General features: G+C 40.7%; 1 protein-coding gene across 3 annotated transcripts; it reads left to right on the forward strand.

Annotated features, from left to right (window-relative positions):
• The first annotated feature begins 13,240 nt into the window (after nt 1–13,240).
• On the forward strand, nt 13,241–22,308 carry gata1b (GATA binding protein 1b). Of its 3 annotated transcripts, none has more exons than XM_060932462.1 (6): nt 13,241–13,361; nt 15,450–15,687; nt 18,882–19,379; nt 19,962–20,107; nt 20,257–20,382; nt 21,601–22,308. In XM_060932462.1, the coding sequence occupies exons 2-6, from the start codon at nt 15,480–15,482 to the stop codon at nt 21,871–21,873; spliced, it is 1,251 nt and encodes a 416-aa protein (XP_060788445.1). In that variant the 5' UTR covers nt 13,241–13,361; nt 15,450–15,479; the 3' UTR covers nt 21,874–22,308. The 3 variants fall into 3 exon arrangements, with proteins under 3 accessions (XP_060788445.1, XP_060788443.1, XP_060788444.1); XM_060932460.1 differs by having other exon boundaries at nt 13,269–13,392; XM_060932461.1 differs by having other exon boundaries at nt 13,269–13,392; nt 20,257–20,560; nt 21,601–21,690.
• Nucleotides 22,309–22,781: the final 473 nt, after the last annotated feature.

Consider the following 22,781-nt stretch of genomic DNA (forward strand, 5'->3'; position numbering starts at 1 on the left):
ATGACCAAGTATAATATTTTTGTCTCATTTGTTTAACTGGGTTCTCTTTATCTACTTTAAGGACTTGTGTGAAAATCTGATGATGTTTTAGGTCATATTTATGCAGAAATATAGAAAATTCTAAAGGGTTCGCAAACTTTCAAGCACTACTGTATGTCTAGACACTGTTGTGTGTGAAAACCCCAGGAGATCAGGAGCAGTTTCTGAAATACTCAAATCAGTCCATCCGTCTCAATGCCACAGTGAAAGAAAGTCACACTTTGTGATCGCAGTTTTTCTCATTCTGATGTTTGAACATCTCATCTCATCTCATCTCATCTCATCTCATCTCATCTCATTATCTCTAGCCGCTTTATCCTTCTACAGGGTCGCAGGCAAGCTGGAGCCTATCCCAGCTGACTACGGGCGAAAGGCGGGGTACACCCTGGACAAGTCGCCAGGTCATGACAGGGCTGACACATAGACACAGACAACCATTCACACTCACATTCACACCTACGGTCAATTTAGAGTCACCAGTTAACCTAACCTGCATGTCTTTGGACTGTGGGGGAAACCGGAGCACCCGGAGGAAACCCACGCGGACACGGGGAGAACATGCAAACTCCGCACAGAAAGGCCCTCGCCGGCCCCGGGGCTCGACCCAGGACCTTCTTGCTGTGAGGCGACAGCGCTAACCACTACACCACCGTGTCGCCCTATGTTTGAACATTGTGAACATTAATAACTGAAACTCTTGATTTGTATCTGTGTGATTTTATGACTATATCGTGCTGCGGTCGAGGGATTGGCTGATTAGAGAACCGCATAAAACAGCATGTGGATGTTGGGGTGTTCCTAATAAAGTGGCCAGTGAGCATATAATATTATAGGTGACATCGGGGGGGGGAAAAAACCCCGATTTGCATTGTAATATTAATTCATGTTGATAGTAGTAATAATATGAATTGCAGTATCAGGATCTTATGTCACATATCGTGTTAATGTTCACTCGGGAACTTGTTGTAAAGTTGTTTCAATCGTACCAGACCTGTGACCAGATCTCTTACTCTTTTCGAGCTCATTTGAATACAGCAAAGTGTCTCAGAACGACTGATTTGAATTTTGAGTTAACTTCCTGTAAATAGACCTGCCAGCTTTGCCTCTTTGTTTTGTTGTAGTTTTTTTTTTTCATTTTCTTTTCAGCTGTACATTCACCTCATGATATTAACTTGACTAAGCGAGTTGTTGCACCAAAGCCAGCGTTTCATAATCCTCAGCAGAGGTGGCTCATGGGATTCGAGCGACGCCTTAGATAACAGCAAACAGCCACCTCATGACTGAAACCACACCCTGTTTACTATATAGTGCACTGTCATGCCTTAAAACATAACGAAGATCCAGCACTCGCATGAAACACTGAACAAAATACGCAAAATACCCTTCAGGCAGTTGACTCAATGCAATTTCAACTCCCTTGCTAAGTGTGGTTCAATTATTCATCTTTCTTCTTGCAAAAGTAACTCGAATAAATGTTTTTGGGGTTTTTTTTATTTTCTTTTTGACTATTTGTCTGTCTTAACCTGATTTGAGATACCACAGCTGACGGAACACCAGACACAGCACATGTCTTTTTATTTGTTATTGTTATAATTGTGGGCGGCACGGTGGTGTAGTGGTTAGTGCTGTCGCCTCACAGCAAGAAGGTCCTGGGTTCGAGCCCCGGGGCCGGCGAGGGCCTTTCTGTGCGGAGTTTGCATGTTCTCCCCGTGTCCGCGTGGGTTTCCTCCGGGTGCTCCGGTTTCCCCCACAGTCCAAAGACATGCAGGTTAGGTTAACTGGTGACTCTAAATTGACCGTAGGTGTGAATGTGAGTGTGAATGGTTGTCTGTTTCTATGTGTCAGCCCTGTGATGACCTGGCGACTTGTCCAGGGTGTACCCCGCCTTTCGCCCGTAGTCAGCTGGGATAGGCTCCAGCTTGCCTGCGACCCTGTAGAACAGGATAAAGCGGCTACAGATAATGAGATGAGATGTTTATGAAGCTGACTCGTGGAAAACGCTCAAGAATTCCAATGTACCTGTACTGCAGTGTATTTGTGCAAATGGCAATAAATTCTATTCTGTTCTATTCTATGTAAAAGATGTAGATTGCAATGTTTAACATGATTCTAGACCTACAGTGCTGTGCAAAAGTCCAAAAATGGCTTAAAAAATAATTAAATTAAATGTTTCAGCATTAAAAAAAATACTATAAGCAGTAAGCCATAATAAATGAAACCAAGTCAATATTTGGTGTGAGATGACCCTTTGCTTTAAAAAAAACCAAAACAAACAAACAATATATATATATATATATATATATATATATATATATATATATATATATATATATATAGTAGTCTGAGGTCCAATGTGTGCAGTTTTATGCGGAAATGAGCTGTAGGTTTTACTGAGCATCTTCCAGAACCAGGCACAGTTCTTCTGGACACTTTGTCACACTCGCATCTTCATTTTGCACCAAAACCCAGTAACCTTCATCATGTTTTTCTTTTTTAATCTGAAAAGTGCGCTTATGTAATATGCTGCTCAGATACAAACTTTTTTCCCTGTAACATTTAATTTTGTGCTGAAAAACCAAATGAACTCTAAAATGTTTTTGTAATGTTTTGACTTGATAAAATATAGAAGTCAGACAATGGAAATCTATAACAAAGTTTGTATGGGAAAAAAAAGGGGTGGGTGCCAAGACTTTTGCACAGTACTGTATATGATGCACTAATACAGAGAACAATAAGAGACAGGAGATTTTTAAGGGGAAAGAGTCATTTTAAATCAATTTTATCATTACACACTCAGAGGAAAGGGCTATCCGCCCTCTTCCACATACACAAACTCACAGATGCTCAAGGCAAGGCAAGTTTATTTATATAGCACATTTCATACACAGTGGCAGTTCAATGTGCTTTACAGAAGTAAAAGCAAAATAGTAAACAATAGAAAATAAAATTACATAAAATAAATGGGGAAGAAAATTAATAAGAATTAAACAATAGTAGAATTAAAATAATAAAATGAGATAAAAATTCAATTTAAAAAAAAACCAGCAGAATAAAATAGTAAAATTTAAAACATGGAGAGACTGTAAAAGTAAAGAGTTTAAAACATGTAGAGATGACAATATTAATAATTTAGCAGAAAGCATCTGAGAACAGCTTGGTCTTTAGTCTAGATTTGAAGCTGCCAACAGCAGGAGCATTTTTGATGTCCTCTGGCAGTTGGTTCCATAGCTGTACTGCATAGTAGCTAAAAGCTGCTTCACCACACTTTGTTTTAACAACAGGTTTTACCAGTAAATTTTTCTGCTGCGATCTGGTAGATCTGATTGGGTTAGGCCGCTGCAACATATCAGAGAGGTAATTGGGCCCTGTACCATTTATAGATTTGTACACCAGCAGCAATGCTTTAAAGTCAATTCTGTAGCTTACTGGAAGCCAGTGAAGGGACCTTAGAATTGGAGTAATGTGCTCTGTTCTTTTTGTTCGTGTGAGAACCCTCGCCGCTGCATTTTGAACCAGCTGAAGTTGTTTGACGGTTTTTTTTTGGCAGGCCTGTGAAAAGGCCATTGCAGTAATCAACCCTACTAGAGATGAAGGCATGGATAAGTTTTTCCAGATCATTTTTTGACATAAGTCCTCTTAGTTTGGAAATGTTTTTTAGGTGATAAAATGCCGTTTTAGTGATTGCTTTCATGTGCCTGTCAAAGTTTAGCTCGCTGTCAATGAAAACACCAAGATTGGCTAATGCTGCTGTGACTGACAGGAAAGAAACAGAATGCTCCTCCCACCTAGAAAGCACAGCCAGTTTTCTGCTCTGGACTCCTATCCATGGATGACTGTGGCATCCAATGGAAATGTTTTTGTACTGACTCGATAATGTAGAAGTCATAAAATAGAAATCTATAGCAAAGTTTGTATGAAAAAATATATATATATAGGGTACCAAGACTTTTGCACAGTACTGTATGTAAAAGTACCTAATATATATTAATTTTAAATCTACTTTAAGAGATTTGTGATTAGCATTATTCCCATGTAATGGATCTCACTATATAGTCTCTATAGCTATATTTGTCACATTAGCATGACGGTTTCTCAGGCAGTGCCGCCCGAGCGCTCGAAGGTCACGCCCATTCAACAGCGGACTCCGACGTCACCTTTTACGCACTGAGATGTCTCCGAATTCCCTGAATCTCATCTCATTATCTCTAGCCGCTTTATCCTTCTACAGGGTCGCAGGCAAGCTGGAGCCTATCCCAGCTGACTACGGGCGAAAGGCGGGGTACACCCTGGACAAGTCGCCAGGTCATCACAGGGCTGACACATAGACACAGACAACCATTCACACTCACATTCACACCTACGGTCAATTTAGAGTCACCAGTTAACCTAACCTGCATGTCTTTGGACTGTCGGGGAAACCGGAGCACCCGGAGGAAACCCACGCGGACACGGGGAGAACATGCAAACTCCGCACAGAAAGGCCCTCGCCGGCCCTGGGGCTCGAACCCAGGACCTTCTTGCTGTGAGGCGACAGCGCTAACCACTACACCACCGTGCCGCCCCCGAATTCCCTGAATCTTTTCATAATATTATGTCCTGTAGATTTTGAAAGATGTAAAATCTTGCGTTGAGAAATGTTCTTTTTGAATTGACTAACAATTCTCTCACAAAGTTTGGCAGAAAGTACTGAGCCACGCCCCATTCTTGCTTGCAAAGACCAAGCCTTTGGTGCTGCTCCTTTTATACCCAATCACGTTCACAATTAACCTGCTTATTGTGGAATCTTCCAGAATGGTGTTACTTGAATATCCGATAAACTTTTCAGTCTTATTTTGCCTCTGTTCCAATTTTTTTGAGTGCGTTGCAGGCAAATTCTAACTTCGTTTATATTTACAAAATACAATTAAGTTGGTCAGTAAAACTATTGAAGATCTTTTCTTTGTACTTTTGTCAGTTAAGTGAAGGTTCACGTGAAGTAACAAATAACAGATTTTTGTTTTTCTTGCATTTTGAAAAATACCCCTGCTTTTCGGGAAATGGGGTTTGTACTTGCAGTTCACTTCACTGGCCACAAAAGGCGCTAAACATTACAAACTGCTACTTTATCACATTGTTCTATCACTGGTTATTTTTACTAGAGAAGGCACACAATGACACACTTTGCACATCAAAATATATATATTTTTAAAAGATATGCTTATTGATTTTCCAGAACAAAACTACACACAACATTTTCAATAACGTTCTTCCTCCCCTCCCTCAAGGACCCCCCCCCCCCCCCCAAAAAAAAAAACCCCAACAACAACGTGTTGCATGTTTTTCTGATGTCACATCCAGTTTTGAGTAATAAATCAGGAATAAAACATGACGGGTGTATTGTTATAGCAGAAGAACCAGGTTCATACCAGACATCTGACTTTCTCTGCATATGTAAAAGCAATGGCTTTGTGAACGGCGTTATTCAGCCCGTCTTCTGTACATCTGGCAGATTAAATGTGACACGCTCTAGACGGCACGTCAGAGCCAAAGATGTCCCTGTCCAAAATGTTTAGCGACTTCATACACAGCGATGTTTCTCTGAAAACTTTCCACCGTCATCGTGACTGTTGTCATGAGCTGTGTCTCAAATCAAACACTCTGACCTTACATAAAAAAATATTTACTCAACTCAAAAATCCAGAAGCCTGGTACTCAAAACAGACCTCTACATGAGAGGTTTATAAAATTCAAACACTAACCGGTTAGTATTAGTACTCAGTAACAGTATAGAATGCATAGTATGAAATTTGACACACAACACTCGTTTGTTTAGTGGAGGTAAATGGATGGGGAAATTTGACTGACATGTATGGATAGTGAAAAGACAAACAAGAGATTTTTATCCATCTATCCATTATCTGTAACTGCTTATCCTGTACAGGGTCGCAGGTAAACTGGAGCCTATCCCAGCTGACTATGGACGAGTCGCCATGTCATCGCAGGGTTTGACACATAGAGAGATAAACAACCATTCATACTCACATTCACACCTACGGTCAATTTAGAGCCACCAATTAGCCTAACCTGCGTGTCTTTGGACTGTAGGGGAAACTGGAGCACCCGGAGAAAACCCACGCAGGCATGGGGAGAACATGCAAACTCCATACAGAAAGGCCCTCGTCAGCTGCTGGGCTCGAACGCAGAATCTTCTTGCTGTGAGGCAACAGTACTAACCACTACACCACCATTCCACCATAATGTAAATAATCTTTAAGTACTTTAACTCAAACCAAGAAATGTTGCAATAATCCCAACTGCTTTTGTTGCAGTGTGAGAGACATCTATCCATTATTATAGATTTATTCTTTACTGAGAATGCGAACCAGTGTTGTAGTCGAGTCACTAAACCTCAAGTCCGAGTCCAGTCTCGAGTCCCAGTGTTCAAGTCTGAGTCATTAAAAAAAAATTCGAGTTGAGTCCGAGAACAAGGTGTCTGTTTCAGCGCTGTTACCGTTAGTTTGTTCCTGAACATGACGTATGAACAGGTGAATGTGCTTCTCTTTATCAGGGAGTGTGAAATATTCTGTCAGAGATGGTTGGGAGATGGATGTAAGTGCAGAAGGTGTGTTTATTGATACAACCCCAATTCCAAAAAAGTTGGGACAAAGTACAAATTGTAAATAAAAACGGAATGCAATAATTTACAAATCTCAAAAACTGATATTGTATTCACAATAGAACATAGACAACATATCAAATGTCGAAAGTGAGACATTTTGAAATTTCATGCCAAATATTGGCTCATTTGAAATTTCATGACAGCAACACATCTCAACAAAGTTGGGACAGGGGCAATAAGAGGCTGGAAAAGTTAAAGGTACAAAAAAGGAACAGCTGGAGGACCAAATTGCAACTCATTAGGTCAATTGGCAATAGGTCATTAACATGACTGGGTATAAAAAGAGCATCTTGGAGTGGCAGCGGCTCTCAGAAGTAAAGATGGGAAGAGGATCACCAATCCCCCTAATTCTGCGCTGACAAATAGTGGAGCAATATCAGAAAGGAGTTCGACAGTGTAAAATTGCAAAGAGTTTGAACATATCATCATCTACAGTGCATAATATCATCAAAAGATTCAGAGAATCTGGAAGAATCTCTGTGCGTAAGGGTCAAGGCCGGAAAACCATACTGGGTGCCCGTGATCTTTGGGCCCTTAGATGGCACTGCATCACATACAGGCATGCTTCCATATTGGAAATCACAAAATGGGCTCAGGAATATTTCCAGAGAACATTATCTGTGAACACAATTCACCGTACCATCCGCCGTTGCCAGCTAAAACTCTATAGTTCAAAGAAGAAGCCGTATCTAAACATGATCCAGAAGCGCAGACGTCTTCTCTGGGCCAAGGCTCATTTAAAATGGACTGTGGCAAAGTGGAAAACTGTTCTGTGGTCAGACAAATCAAAATTTGAAGTTCTTTATGGAAATCAGGGACGCCGTGTCATTCGGACTAAAGAGGAGAAGGACGACCCAAGTTGTTATCAGCGCTCAGTTCAGAAGCCTGCATCTCTGATGGTATGGGGTTGCATTAGTGCGTGTGGCATGGGCAGCTTACACATCTGGAAAGACACCATCAATGCTGAAAGGTATATCCAGGTTCTAGAGCAACATATGTTCCCATCCAGACGACGTCTCTTTCAGGGAAGACCTTGCATTTTCCAACATGACAATTCCAAACCACATACTGCATCAATTACAGCATCATGGCTGCATAGAAGAAGGGTCCGGGTACTGAACTGGCCAGCCTGCAGTCCAGATCTTTCACCCATAGAAAACATTTGGCGCATCATAAAACGGAAGATACGACAAAAAAGACCTAAGACAGTTGAGCAACTAGAATCCTACATTAGACAAGAATGGGTTAACATTCCTATCCCTAAACTTGAGCAACTTGTCTCCTCAGTCCCCAGACGTTTACAGACTGTTGTAAAGAGAAAAGGGGATGTCTCACAGTGGGAAACATGGCCTTGTCCCAACTTTTTTGAGATGTGTTGTTGTCATGAAATTTAAAATCACCTAATTTTTCTCTTTAAATGATACATTTTCTCAGTTTAAACATTTGATATGTCATCTATGTTCTATTCTGAATAAAATATGGAATTTTGAAACTTCCACATCATTGCATTCCGTTTTTATTTACAATTTGTACTTTGTCCCAACTTTTTTGGAATCGGGGTTGTACAAGTGAAGATGGTAAACAATCCAGAACGGCAGGCGAAATCGTAAAACCGTGAAACAGGCAATAGGTCGAGCGAGACACAAACAATGTATCATAGACTCGACAGGATCAAAGACGAGAAACAGGAAATCGGGGATCAGGAAACCAAACAAGGAAATAAGGCTCGGTAATGTGTCAGCAACGCGACTCAACACTTCGCAAAGTAAGTGTGTTTTCACAGTTTTTATATAGGCGCGCTGATTGCGCCTTAATCCTGTGCAGGTACGAGTCGTTTACGGCGCGTACATGAGAGTCTGCTTGGCGCACGCACTGTCCAGAGCGCACCTGAGAGTCTATCTGATACATGTGCCAAGGCGCGCAGGTGTGACATTCTTGCATGAAATTAGTGCAAAAATTAATGTAGATATAAATACTGTATCTTATGGCGGCACGGTGGTGTAGTGGTTAGCGCTGTCGCCTCACAGCAAGAAGGTCCGGGTTCGAGCCCTGTGGCCGGCAAGGGCCTTTCTGTGCGGAGTTTGCATGTTCTCCCCGTGTCCGCGTGGGTTTCCTCCGGGTGCTCCGGTTTCCCCCACAGTCCAAAGACATGCAGGTTAGGTTAACTGGTGACTCTAAATTGACCGTAGGTGTGAATGTGAGTGTGAATGGTTGTCTGTGTCTATGTGTCAGCCCTGTGATGACCTGGTGACTTGTCCAGGGTGTACCCCGCCTTTCGCCCGTAGTCAGCTGGGATAGGCTCCAGCTTGCCTGCAACCCTGTAGAACAGGATAAAGCAGCTAGATATAATGAGATGAGATAAATATCTTATGCCAAATTATTATGGCATGTTACAAAAAATAAAGAAAAAATCCGAGTCCTCGTCTCCAATTTACAAGTCCGAATCAAGTCAAGTTTATTTTTATAGCGCTTTTAACAATAGACATTGTCGCAAAGCAGATTTACAGAATTTTAATGACTTGAGCTAATTTTATCCCTAATCCATCCCCAATGATCAAGCCTGTGGTGACAGTGGCGAGGAAAAACTCCCTCAGACGACATGAGGAAGAAACCTCAAGAGAAACCAGACTCAAAAGGGAACCCATCCTCATTTGGGTGATAACAGACAACGTGACTATAACATTAACAGTTTTAACATGAAGTCTGTTTCATTGATGTTATAACTCTTCCAAATGCAGTTAATGCACGAGTCCGAGTCCAAGACCGAGTCATAAGTGCTCAAGTCCAAGTCAAATCACGAGTCCTTAAAATTAGGGTACAAGTCGGACTCGAGTACTACAAGCCTGATGTGAACTGAGTTTCAGATTGTTCTTGGTGTCCCCAAGCTGCAGATTTCTACAATGATAAGTCTAATGACTAAAATTCACTCAGGCTGTTCTCTCTGGATCCTCCATAAAGACAAGGCAAGTATCATTCAAGTCTGTCTGTTCTGCAACACTGGAGGAAAAACAACAACAACACAACAACAACAACAAAAAAGTCCCCTCCCCAACATTACATTGTTCAAAAGCCTTGGAGGAAACGGCCCCCTGTTATCTGTGCAATGCAAAACACCACCAATTTGGTTGCTCCAGTTACTATGAATAGGGCTGCTTGATTTTATCAATTCTCTCTCACCTGAGAGTACATCAGATCTACTCGTGCATATGTTGCTACTTTTAGTTCAATTTGGGTAGACCATTTAAAAAACAAAACAGGATGTGACATGCCTCATAGCTTGTTGCCCATTATAACAAACTCTAACAACTTTTGCCTTTTGATAAAATCTAGCCATGCTTGAGGTGTTGCGTAAGTGTTGATTATGGTTTTCATGATTAATATTATAACAGTCCTGTGCGTGGTTCAGCTTTGCCACAGCTATCCCTCTGTCCTTTCTCTCATTTCCCTGAAAACTGAATGAACAAAGGAAACTGGAACGGTTCACTTTGATTAACAAATCATCTCCATGCCAGCATTCAAAGTGGGAGCTGTGTAGAAGCAGCCTGACTATCTTTCCACATGATTGCTGCCTTTCTCACAATTTGCATCTCAAACTCTCATCTTAACTGCTTCACTTGTGGTACATAGAAAGCTGTATTTTGTGTCTTTTATCAGGTTTTTTTTTTTTTTTAGTAATATCTCTGGTTTGGGCGGCACGGTGGTGTAGTGGTTAGCACTGTCGCCTCACAGCAAGAAGGTCTGGGTTCGAGCCCCGTGGCCGGCGAGGGCCTTTCTGTGCGGAGTTTGCATGTTCTCCCCATGTCTGCGTGGGTTTCCTCCGGGTGCTCCGGTTTCCCCCACAGTCCAAAGACATGCAGGTTAGGTTAACTGGTGACTCTAAATTGAGCGTAGGTGTGAATGTGAGTGTGAATGGTTGTCTGTGTCTATGTGTCAGCCCTGTGATGACCTGGCGACTTGTCCAGGGTGTACCCCGCCTTTCGCCCGTAGTCAGCTGGGATAGGCTCCAGCTCGCCTGCGACCCTGTAGAACAGGATAAAGCGGCTACAGATAATGAGATGAGATGAGATCTCTGGTTTGGTATTTAGATTGTCTAGGTTGGTTTGGATGACACTTTTTCCCTTTTGTGTTGAAACAAGGCCTGACTCGAACCATAAACACCTTCAAAAAGTATCTGTGTTTTGTATTATTTCTTATCGAAGTGGTTCGGGTCTTCCACTTATTTCTCAGCGACGAGAAAGAACTCAATTTGGACGTTTTCTAAAAGCCGATAAATAACTATAGTTACCAGGCATCCAAGGAGTACAAACAGGATAACAAACATTACTGAATGTGTTTCAGTCATTTCCTAACTTTTTACAGCTAAAATGTTACACAACAACATTTTTTGAAGCCATTTTTCAAGGATAATAAAAATCAAATTATTCAAACATGCATCGTAGGTCTAAAGTTATGACATTTAAAAAAAGAAGCTCGTGTTTTACAGTCTCACCGTATTGTGTCAAAAGTTTAGACACAAACACTTGAGACATACTGCATATGTTCCTGTCCGCCATGTTGGATTGGAAGGAGCAGCATGTAATGCAGTGATAAAAATTTAAATATTTAAGTTATTCCACGAAATTGAGTCGTACGTGAGCTGATAGCCGGCGAGGCGCGTAGCACCGAGTTGGCTATAAGCCATATACGACAAGATTGAGTTGAATAACTGTTTTATTCTATCGACATTCACTGGATTTTGAGAAATAGAGCATTTTTATTTTTATTCTTTGCAAATTTGATGAATAAAAACTTTACACAAAACGTCAGACAAAATAATTTTCGCTTAGAATGTAAACAAACCGGCGAAATGACAGGAGCAATTTGTGAAAAATGTAATAATAATAATAATAATAATAATAATAATAATAATAATTCTTGAAAAATAAAAAAAGATACGTTCTTACCATCAAATACTTTCATTCCATTTTTTTTGTATTTTTCGGTGTTTTGTTCTCAAATATCGTTTTTATTTCGTCTTCGGTTGGTTCAGCAACACGCTCCACCATTTTGTTTTGTTTTTCTCTACTCACAGTGTATGAGCTGATATCCTAGTAGTCGAGTAGCCAATCAGAGCGTGCGATTGCTCATATCCACTGAATGTGGATTGGATAGAATAAATTCTGTTGGCTGTTATTCCATAGTATGCTTTTATTTACTATGAAAGACGACAATACAATTTTTAAGAATGATATATTTTATTTTATTTTTTCTGGCACTGACCTGGACTGTGTCTGTATGTCGCTGTGCCGTGGCTCTGGATGGTGTTGGAGAAATTCAATAAATAAAAACTTTATACAAAATGTCCGACAAAATCATTTCCACTTAGAATGTAAACAAACCAGCGAAATGACAGGAGCAATTTTTGAAAAATGCTCTAAGAATAATAGTAATTATTGAAAAATAAACAAAGATACATTCTTACCATCAAATACTTTTATTCCAGATTTTGTAGCCTTTTTTTGGGGGGGGGGGGGGGGGGGGGTCTGCCTTCTTCTCTTCTTCAGGGTTCTTTTTGGCGGTTGGCAAACCAACTTAAAGGTGCATTACCACCACCGACTGGGCTGGAGTGTGGAACAGGAGATACTGGGGGGAAAAACCAAACAAACCAACAAAAAACTAAATTCATTTAGCGATTTCTGTTTCTTTTAAATACTTGATAAGAATTTTTTGGGATTTTGTTTTCGAGTAGAGTTTTTATTTCATTCTCGGTTGGTTCACCAACACACTCCGCCATTTTGTTTTTCTCTACTCACAGTATATGAGCTGATATCCTAGTAGAATAGCCAATCAGAGTGTGATTGCTCATATCTACTGAATGTGGATAGAATAATGATAGATATATAAATAAGCTTTGTTTGTTTGGTTTGGTTTGGAGGTGATTTACATGGTATATCATTCTTGAAACAGTGTTAAAGGAACAGTCTATGATTATGGACACCATAAACAAATGGTTAAATGTATCACTTGTGTTTGGCAGACATCCCACCAAGCAATAACAAACACAACTCAGCTTTAATGAGGTCATATCTCAGGCATGATAAGGACCTGAACTACCATTTGCGGCTCAAAACTTAATGCCTCACAAGACATGGCTGATGAAGTTGGTCCTTATTCTGAATGCCATAAACATAAACTGCTTCCAGGTCAGTTTTTTGGCCTGGAATACATTTTTCCATTGCAGTAACTGGCACCTAAAGTCAGCCATATTTGATCTGCACTGTTTGTCTGTATTCGTTTTTTTTTCATTCAGACAGAATTGAATATTTGCTAAAACGAAGCAGATCGTCTCGATTGAAGCAGCTTTTTCTACCGAGTTACACAATCATTTATATGAACACAGGATAAAAAGTTATGATACCAGAGCAAATTGAACTCTGTCACTTCCCTCTGAAGCGTTAACTGGTGTTGGAGGTGTGTCTTCAGCAGAAGAACATTTTCTAAAATTACCTCCTACACCATGCCCCCCTCCCTCATCTCCCTTCTGACCCTCGCCCACCACCACCACCCTCATTTTCTCTTATCGGACCAGCAACACTTCAGAGCAACGCCTGGTCTTAACTGTAGCTCTTTCATCAATCTCGCTCACCTGGAGGTGCGGAGATCATCCACACCAAACTACAGCCAGGTAAGAAGCACCAACAGCACGGATGCAGCAGGTGAGCTGAATTCATTTGTTTTTGCTCCGTGTCGTACCTCATTTTGGCTTTGCTGTCATCCATGACATGTTAAATCAAGCTATGCTTGAAAAATATAAGAAATTAGTCTAAGACCTAAAAAAAAAGAATCATACAGAAATATCATATTGCTGTACGCTCTTGATATAACTGTTTTATTTCTGCTTATTATTGGTATTATAATATTAATAGCTGTAGCTTACCAACACAGTCATCAGACACGAGTAACTAGTATTGATTATTTATTGATATTGATATTGTGTGAATAAATACATTGTCTATTGAGGAATTATAGTAAAAGTTATAAATTAAAATGCATAGTTAGAGCAAAAAGTTTGTGCACTAGGTATGTAATGACTCATGGTATGAAAAAATATATTCTATTAATATGTCTATCTATGATTATTATTTATATTATTATTATTATTATTATTATTATTATTATTGCTCGATTGGCTCTATTTGTTTTATCATTGTCACAGAAGTATGGAATAAAACACGGCAGGGTGTTGTGTTCGATAAATTAGTTATCAACCTGGAGATTATTTTCCAATAACAGCCAAGTGTTTTATTCCTCTTATACCATGACAATTTGGCAACAATTAAAATGTTTTATTAATTAAAGAATGACAAATCATACTTTTTTAATCCGTTTATAGTCACATTTAACGTTGTGGAACATTAAGAGAAGCGAGTTAGTTCTGTTACAGCAGCTATAAACAGTCCCTCCCATACAGCCTCTCGTCTTTTTTTTTCTCTTGAAGTTAATCAGACAAGAAAATGCAGCTTGGCACGTTCCCAAGAAAACCACAAAACCCTCTATCCTGACGACTTTCCTGTGTTGGAAAACTTACAGCTTTATTTCTGACTCTGACACTGGAGGCTCCTTCCGAAAAAAAAACAAAACTTTCTATGAGTCTCCTCATAGAAAACTTCACTATTCAATTCAATTCAATTCTAAGCTTTATTTATCTCCGATATGTACAATGAGTCAAAGACTCGTAACAAATACATTCGAACTAATAAAAGATCTGAATTAAAAATATAAAAAAGCAAACATTGAACTATTATAATAGGTGAATATCAAATACACAGAGTTAGTCAAAATTATGTGAACACTAATGGATTATTTTTATTATTATTATTTTTATTATTCTTGAAATGGTACTGTTGCTTGCTGGTTTTCGTGTGTTGAACACGATGGCAAACAGGTTGAGACCGTCCTGTAAATCATCTTCCACATATGATGTATGTTTTGTGAATAAATGATTCCTACCATTTAAGTGTTAACATAATTTTGACTAACCCCATATATCATTACATCAAAAAAGTCTCATCTCATCTCATTATCTGTAGCCGCTTTATCCTGTTCTACAGGGTCGCGGGCAAGCCGGAGCCTATCCCAGCTGACTACAGGCGAAAGGCGGGGTACACCCTGGACAAGTCGCCAGGTCATCACAGGGCTGACACATAGACACAGACAACCATTCACACTCACATTCACACCTACGGTCAATTTAGAGTCACCAGTTAACCTAACCTGCATGTCTTTGGACTGTGGGGGAAACCGGAGCACCCGGAGGAAACCCACGCGGACACGGGGAGAACATGCAAACTCCACACAGAAAGGCCCTCGCCGGCCCCGGGGCTCAAACCCAGGACCTTCTTGCTGTGAGGCGACAGCGCTAACCACTACACCACTGTGCCGCCCTAGAAAGTCTGATATAAGACATAAAATTAAAAATTAAAAATTTAAACATCATTAAATCGAGATTATGACTAAATGTAATTTATTACTCTATCAGTAATTACACACTTTTAAAAATCTGCCCTGTAAGTCAGAGTGTAAGTTGTTCCTATCGAAAAGATACGATATTAGAACGAGTGGATTTGTAATTCCATGACTGTTAAAGCTAATATTATGGAAATAGAAAATAAATCAACAATCTTTCTGACCAATCAGAATGAAAAATTCAACAGTGATGTGGTTTAATAATGAAATATGATTTTTAATACACACATATATGTATATATTACAGTTTCGGACCGAAGCTGAAGGAATTTTGCCCATGGAAGCGACTGTAGAGTCTCGCTGGTCGTCCTCGTCACTGATACCAGGCGACGTGCTGCCCACTTACCCATCTGACTCCAGCTTTGTATCTCACACCGAAGACGATTCGACTTTCTCCAGCATAGAGGCCGAATGTGGTGGCCTGCCTTCCCTCTTCTCCAACGCCATCCAGAGCCGCGGCACAGCGACATACAGACACAGTCCAGGTCAGTTCGAGAAATAAATAAAATATATAATTCTTAAAATTTGTATTGTCGTCTTTCATAGTAAATAAAAGCGTATTATGGAATAACAGCCAACAGAATTTATTCTATCCAATCCACATTCACTGGATATGAGCCATTGCACGCTCTGATTGGCTACTCTACTACTAGGATATCAGCTCATACACTGTGAGTAGAGAAAAACAAAACAAAATGGTGGCGCGTGTTGCTAAACCAACCGAGGTCGAAATAAAAACTCTACCCGAGAACAAAACCCTGAAAAATACAAAAAAAACCCAACAAAATACAGAATGAAAGTATTTGATGGTAAGAATGAATCTTTTTATTTTTTAAGATTATTATTATTATTATTATTATTATTATTATTATTATTATTATTGCACTTTTCACAACTCTCACCTGTCATTTCGCCATTTTGTTTACATTCTAAGCGGAAATGATTTTGTCAGACGTTTTGTGTAAAGTTTTTATTCATCAAATTTGCAAAAAATAAAAATAAAAATGCTCAGTTTCTCAAAATCCAGTGAATGTGGATAGAATAAAACAGTTATTCCAGTCAATCTTGTCGTATATGGCGTATAGCTATCAGCTCATGTACAACTCGATTTCGATGAATAACTGTTTTATAGATAGATAGATAGATAGATAGATAGATAGATAGATAGATAGATAGATAGATAGATAAAAATTTGACATTTAATTTTACAGTACAGTTGATACAGGATACAATTAAAGCATTTAAGAGTTAGGTTTCTTCTTCTATGGTCTCCCAGTGGCTCTGTGACAATCGTGGGATTAGAACTCATAACCAGACTCGTTTGGTTTCATTCTGCTTCTAATGCTTTCCATTGGAACTATGAAGAAGAGCAGCGGAAACACCTGCGCTGCCTAAAGACAGTTTATTAATACCGCTGACATGGTTTTAGTTTGCTGGTATTCTTAGACTGTTTTCATACTTCTTGGTGTGCTTATGACTCAGCATGTTTTGTGCCCCTCGAAAGGGTGTTTTCACATTTACTCGTTTTCAGTGTCCCACGAGAGTTCACATCAGCTCAGCAATTTTTGTGCAAAAACAACAAATAAACTCAGACCTCTCGAAGGGTGTTTTTACATCTGAATCTTTTTAAATGAACCTTTCTCAATCGTGTTAAAGTGAACACGAAAAGCAGCGAGCTGCAAACGACCTCAGTGATTTTAATGATGTTCATAATAGAAGTGGAGTCCAAAGGACTGGAGTCAGATCTCTTTCTGGACATTTGACTGAAAGGTGATCTCTCAGACCACTTCTTTACAACTTCTTTCGACTTCACATTTGAATTAACACTGAATTAAGGATTATAAATGTTCAAAAGCAGAACTGTAGTGAAATGCTGGAAAAAGAAAACAACAAGGAGAAGGAATTATATTGGAGAAGCATCAGACATTCATACACACTCCATGGATCACCAGGGCTGAAAAAAAGGACAAGTAGCATAACGGTGTCCAAATTTCACTCAATTAAAAGTAGATGTTAGTCAAAAATGATATACAATTGATGAAAAGAGCTGACCACAGTATTAATAACCTGTTGGAGTGAATGCTAACACACACATACATGCTTACATTAGCAACGAAAACAAAACTGAACTAGCTAGCTAATTTAGTTAGCTAAATGACAAAAAACAGAACTAGCTAATTTTTTGCTCAACTTTTGAAGCTTTGCTAAGCTCTGATAGCGAATTTTAAAGACTGGTATTTTATGTTTTACATGGGAAGGGTATGCGAACCCTTATCATCCTGTATGAATCAGTAACTTCAACAAAAGACAAAACAGGTTACGTTTCTTTCTCCCAACACAACTCAGCAGTGTATGATCCTGTTTCATCGGCCATCAGTGAAACAACAACAAAAAACCCTCAACAACTTCAACAAGATAAAACACCTGGAATGCGCTGTATCAAAATGGAACATATTTTTATTTATTTATTTGTAATCTGACTGTCATTTTCTCTCTTTTCTTTCGCTGTTTGTCTCTCTCTCCCCCTTCCTGCCTCACTGTCTTTCTCTCACTTTCATGCTTTCTCTCTCGTCTCTCTCTCCTGTCCTTCCTGTCTCACTCTCTCACTTTCATGCTCTCTTTCCCATTTCTCTTGCTCTCTCTACCTTCCTGTCTCACTGTCTCTCTTACTTTCATGCTTTCTCTCTCTCTACCTTCCTGTCTCACTGTCTCTCTTACTTTGATGCTCTCTCACACTCTTCCTTCCTGTCTCACTGTCTCTCTCTCACTTTCATGCCATGCTCTCTTTCCCATCTCTCTTGCTCTCTCTACCTTCCTGTCTCACTGTCTCTCTTACTTTCATGCTTTCTCTCTCTCTCTACCTTCCTGTCTCACTGTCTCTCTTACTTTGATGCTCTCTCACACTCTTCCTTCCTGTCTCACTGTCTCTCTCTCACTTTCATGCTCTCTTTCCCATCTCTCTTGCTCTCTCTACCTTCCTGTCTCACTGTCTCTCTTACTTTCATGCTTTCTCTCTCTCTACCTTCCTGTCTCACTGTCTCTCTTACTTTCATGCTCTCTCACACTCTTCCTTCCTGTCTCACTGTCTCTCTTTCACTTTCATGCTCTCTTTCCCATCTCTCTTGCTCTGTCTACCTTCCTGTCTCACTGTCTCTCTTACTTTCATGCTTTCTCTCTCTCTCTCTACCTTCCTGTCTCACTCTCGCTACCTTCCTGTCTCACTGTCTCTCTTACTTTCATGCTCTCTCACTCTTTTCCTGTCTCACTGTCTCTCTTACTTTCATGCTTTCTCTCTCTCTCTCTCTACCTTCCTGTCTCACTCTCGCTACCTTCCTGTCTCTCTTACTTTCATGCTCTCTCACTCTTTTCCTGTCTCACTGTCTCTCTTACTTTCATGCTTTCTCTCCTATGTCTCTCTCTCTTCCTTCCTGTCTCACTGTCTTTCTTACTTTCATACTTTCTCTCCCCATCTCTCTCTCCCTCCTGCCCTTCCTGTCTCATTGTCTCTCACTTTCATGCTCTCTCTCGCTCTGTCTCACTGTCTCTCTTACTTTCATGCTTTTTCTCCTTCTGTCTCTTTCTATATATGTCTCTCTCCCTCCTTCCTTTCCTGTTGCACTCTCTCAATTTCATGCTTTCTTTCCCATCTCTCTCTCTCTCTCTCTCTCTCTCTGTGCAGTGCGACAGGTGTACTCCTCTCCTTTTCTAAGTGGCCTGTCGTGGCTGGAGGGCTCCAGTGCTCACTCTCTGTCTAGCCCGTACCCATCACCCCCTTCCTCCTGGCACAGCGGTACCTTCAGCAGGACCCCGGTGCTCCCCCACAGCTCCTCCACCACCTCTCCTTTCCATCCCTCCATCCCTCTGTCCTCCATCAGAGCCCCTCGCTCTGAGCTCCACTCACCCGGCCTGGACTGCAAGGACAGTGTGAAAGGTGAGAGGGTCAGTCCTGCAGCAGGAGCTGAAGGTGTGGGGGGAGTTTATACCATCAACCAGGTCGCCAGTGGTGGTGTCTACCCACACGATCACGGGCCGCCACAGGCGCACACACACACTCACACACATTCTCTAGGACACTACAGCTCCTACAGCAACCCAGCTCAGGACTTCAGCAGCGTTGGCCTTTATTCACCATCTTCATTCTCGCCGAAACTACGCAAGATGAGTCTCTCTCCCACAGGTGAGAAGTGTCTCTCTCTCTCTCTCTCTCTCTCTCGCACAGGTGAGAAGTGACTGTGCTTTATACAGGATGTTCTTGTGCTTTCCTTTTGTTTTAAAAATATTTTATATCACAGTAATGTTAAATTCTCAAATCTGATTGGTCAAAAGGTGTTGATTAATACTCTATAACAGCAGCTCTGACAGTAGTTATGGCTGCAAGTAATATTTTATTTTCTGTTAATGCACTTGGCCCGATTATTGTTTCTATGGTAACAACTAACCTACAGTACAACTTTCATTAAATTTACTGTTCTATTCATTGTTGATCAGTAAAAATTGTAACCATTGGCAAATTGCTCTGGTATAAGAGTTATGGTATAAAATAATAAACTTCGGGGTGTAACAGTAACCCCATTTCATCAGGCCGCATCATTCCTCCCCATCGTTGATCATTTTCCTGTAACGTCCCCAAGACTTTTATTCTTTCCTTAAACTACTGGACAGTAGTTGAATAAAATGATCCATTGCTACAGAGAAAAGTCTCAATTTACAAACTTATTTATTACTTTAAATGAAAGTAAATTAACGCTTTTGGTCTCAGAAACGCGCGAGTGTGTAAACTGCGGAGCCACTGCTACCCCTCTGTGGAGGCGCGATGGTACGGGCCACTACCTGTGCAATGCCTGCGGACTGTACCACAAGATGAACGGACAAAACAGACCTCTGATCCGGCCTAGAAAGAGACTGGTATGGCCTTTTTTGTTCCTAATCTAGCAGAAGATGGAGCGCTGATTGCAGGCAATTTAATCAGCCATTCAAATATCGAGTTAAAATGATAGGGTTTTTTTCATCGTTCTGTCTATCTATCTATCCTCTCTCCTCTGTGACCTGTGTAGGTTGTGAGTAAGAGGGCAGGGACTCAGTGTGCCAACTGCCAGACGAGCACCACCACACTGTGGAGACGGAACGCCAGCGGGGAACCTGTGTGCAATGCCTGTGGGCTTTACTATAAACTCCACAATGTGAGAGCTCCTCTCGTTTACACTTCTATACTACTAAAGGAAGGCTGTCTGTCTCGCTGTCTCTCTGTCTGTCTGTCTGTCTGTCTGTTCACCTATGCAAATCGACATGGCTGGACACACATACTCCATACTTTACTCATGGATTGGTGACACCACAGAGGCGCCCAAGACGACATTTGTGAGTTTTCAAAACATGGGATTAGAGCTAATCCATCACACTGTTTATTTCCCATAGACTACATGCTCAAGCTAGCACACTGCGCGAAGCCTTGGTGGGGAATCCCGTCCCCGACTCGCCCGAGAGTTTCAATTGTACGGGACCTCGCAATTGGCACTCCTCGCCAGAGACTTCCGCTAGGTCCGAGTCTGTGTCACTGAGGAGACGTGATGAGCGCTTTACGTCATTTTGACAGAACACAGTGAAAACATATATACTGTAACACACGTGACCACTCAACTCTCCACTGGGCCATTCAGAGGAAATCAGGTTCACGGGCGATAACTAATATTTTTTTTCATGACAAATGTATCCTTACACACCAACATCCTAGACTTCTAACTTTGTTCGGGGAAATACAGTATTGTCAAGTTATTCACACGGCAAAACAAGATAACTTGGTGGATGAGAATTGAGTCTTGAGTTCTGGATATTGCAGGAGTTGGCAGAGGGATGAAAAAAAAAGGTTGATTCCAAGTAGACAATAGCGATAAAGTCACAAAGTGCTCTAGATGTTCCACAAAAAAAACAACACACACACACACAAAGACCTGCATTTCTACGTTGCTCTGTTAACATACTTGGACGGAGTTATGGCAACACCCATCGACTCAACAAAAAAGCCATCACCTGTGAGTTTGAATCCTGGAGACGCCATAGCCATCTTCAGCTGGGAGTCAAAGGAGCAAAACTGGCTGGGATGACATACTCTCTCCCAAATATCCCTTTCCTTTGAGTGTGTTATGTTTCCCTGTGATGCACCATGAACAGAAATTTGAAAAGATGATACTGACCAGCTTCACGTGTCTCTCAGAACTTCACCCCATCTGGTTGATGCCTGTATTTTGACAAGGATGAGCTTTCACATGCTCATGCTCATCCTTCTTGAAAATATCAATTCAAACACCATCTGACAATCATCACAAACTTTAATATCTGTCTTCCAGATATGAAAAGCCGCAACGTTTATCATTTGTCCACTGACAAATTTCTTCCCTCAGGTGAACAGACCCCTCACGATGAAGAAGGACGGGATTCAGACACGCAACCGCAAGGTGTCGAGTAAGAGCAGGAAGGGGAGGAGGAGCGCCGCTGTGGAGCTCGATGCATTCTCAGAGCCTTTGAAGGCCCCTGGGTCTGAGCAGCCTCTCGACACCTTTTCGCTGGGACCCTATAGCCACCCTGCAGGCACCTCTGCTACGCTCCACGCCCCATCTCACCTTTCCTACCCATACCACCCTGCTGCTGCAGCCATCTTCTCCGGCATGGTGTAACAACGTTAAATGGACGCTGATGGAGTACTACACACTCGCACAAAGTGAATTTGATTGTTTCCAAGAGCTAAAAAAAACTTTTTTCTTTTTTTTTTAAATAGCATGCATCATGTTTCATATTCATATACATGTGGATAATTACAAAAAGTAATGAGTGTTCTATTTTATTAATAATATTTGTACTTGATGTAAAGCCATTTCTTTCCTCTTCTTTTATTCATCGCCTGGGAGTCTTTACAGATGCCGTTTACTGGCTGGTGTGAATAAATTGTACGAATGAATACACATTTTTTTCTGTAATTCATCATGCAAATAAGTGCTCTGTGGTTTTTTCCCCTTTTTTTCATTCACAGACAAATCACTTTCAGGATTGGACACAACATAACCAAATGCGCCAATTTAAATAAAACTGTGTTGCTGAACACGACTACATTCCCAACGCTTTTCTTTTTTTTCCCCCCTTTGAGGTTAGGACTGTCAGTAGCGCCATTGTCTACGCAGAAACTCTAATTGTCCGGACTGTGGATCACGAACGGTGCATACGCAAATCTGTCGCTTTCCATAGTGCGGAGGCGTGAACCTGAGCGATACGTCTCACCAGATTCAAATCTGTGGCTTTATGGAAACACTGAGCGAGTTAAAAGATCCATTTAGGGCTTGTGTGCATGTTCCACTCCAGTCAGTGTGCAGCAACAAAAACCTCGCCTTGTCATGTAAATGCCATGACAAATTATAACATCTGGATACATCAAAACAAAGCCTGATTATTGCATGAGTTGATAATACATTTTCATATTGCACAAACTGCCAAATGATTTAGGTACAAAGTTGTGAGAATCTTCTCTTCAGCTTCATATTCAACATTCGTGTGTTACTTCTTGAACAGTAATCAGGCTAGCTTGTCTGCT

The sequence above is a fragment of the Neoarius graeffei genome, chromosome 10, assembly GCF_027579695.1.
Source record: "Neoarius graeffei isolate fNeoGra1 chromosome 10, fNeoGra1.pri, whole genome shotgun sequence".
NCBI classification, from domain to species: Eukaryota; Metazoa; Chordata; class Actinopteri; order Siluriformes; family Ariidae; genus Neoarius; species Neoarius graeffei.

Excerpts from the sequence above, each read along its gene's own strand:
- gata1b (XM_060932460.1), top strand. Across the intron at positions 20,108-20,256 it reads TCCGGCCTAGAAAGAGACTG|GTTGTGAGTAAGAGGGCAGG; the intron begins GTATGGCCTTTT and ends TGACCTGTGTAG. Across the intron at positions 20,383-21,600 it reads TTTACTATAAACTCCACAAT|GTGAACAGACCCCTCACGAT; the intron begins GTGAGAGCTCCT and ends TTCTTCCCTCAG.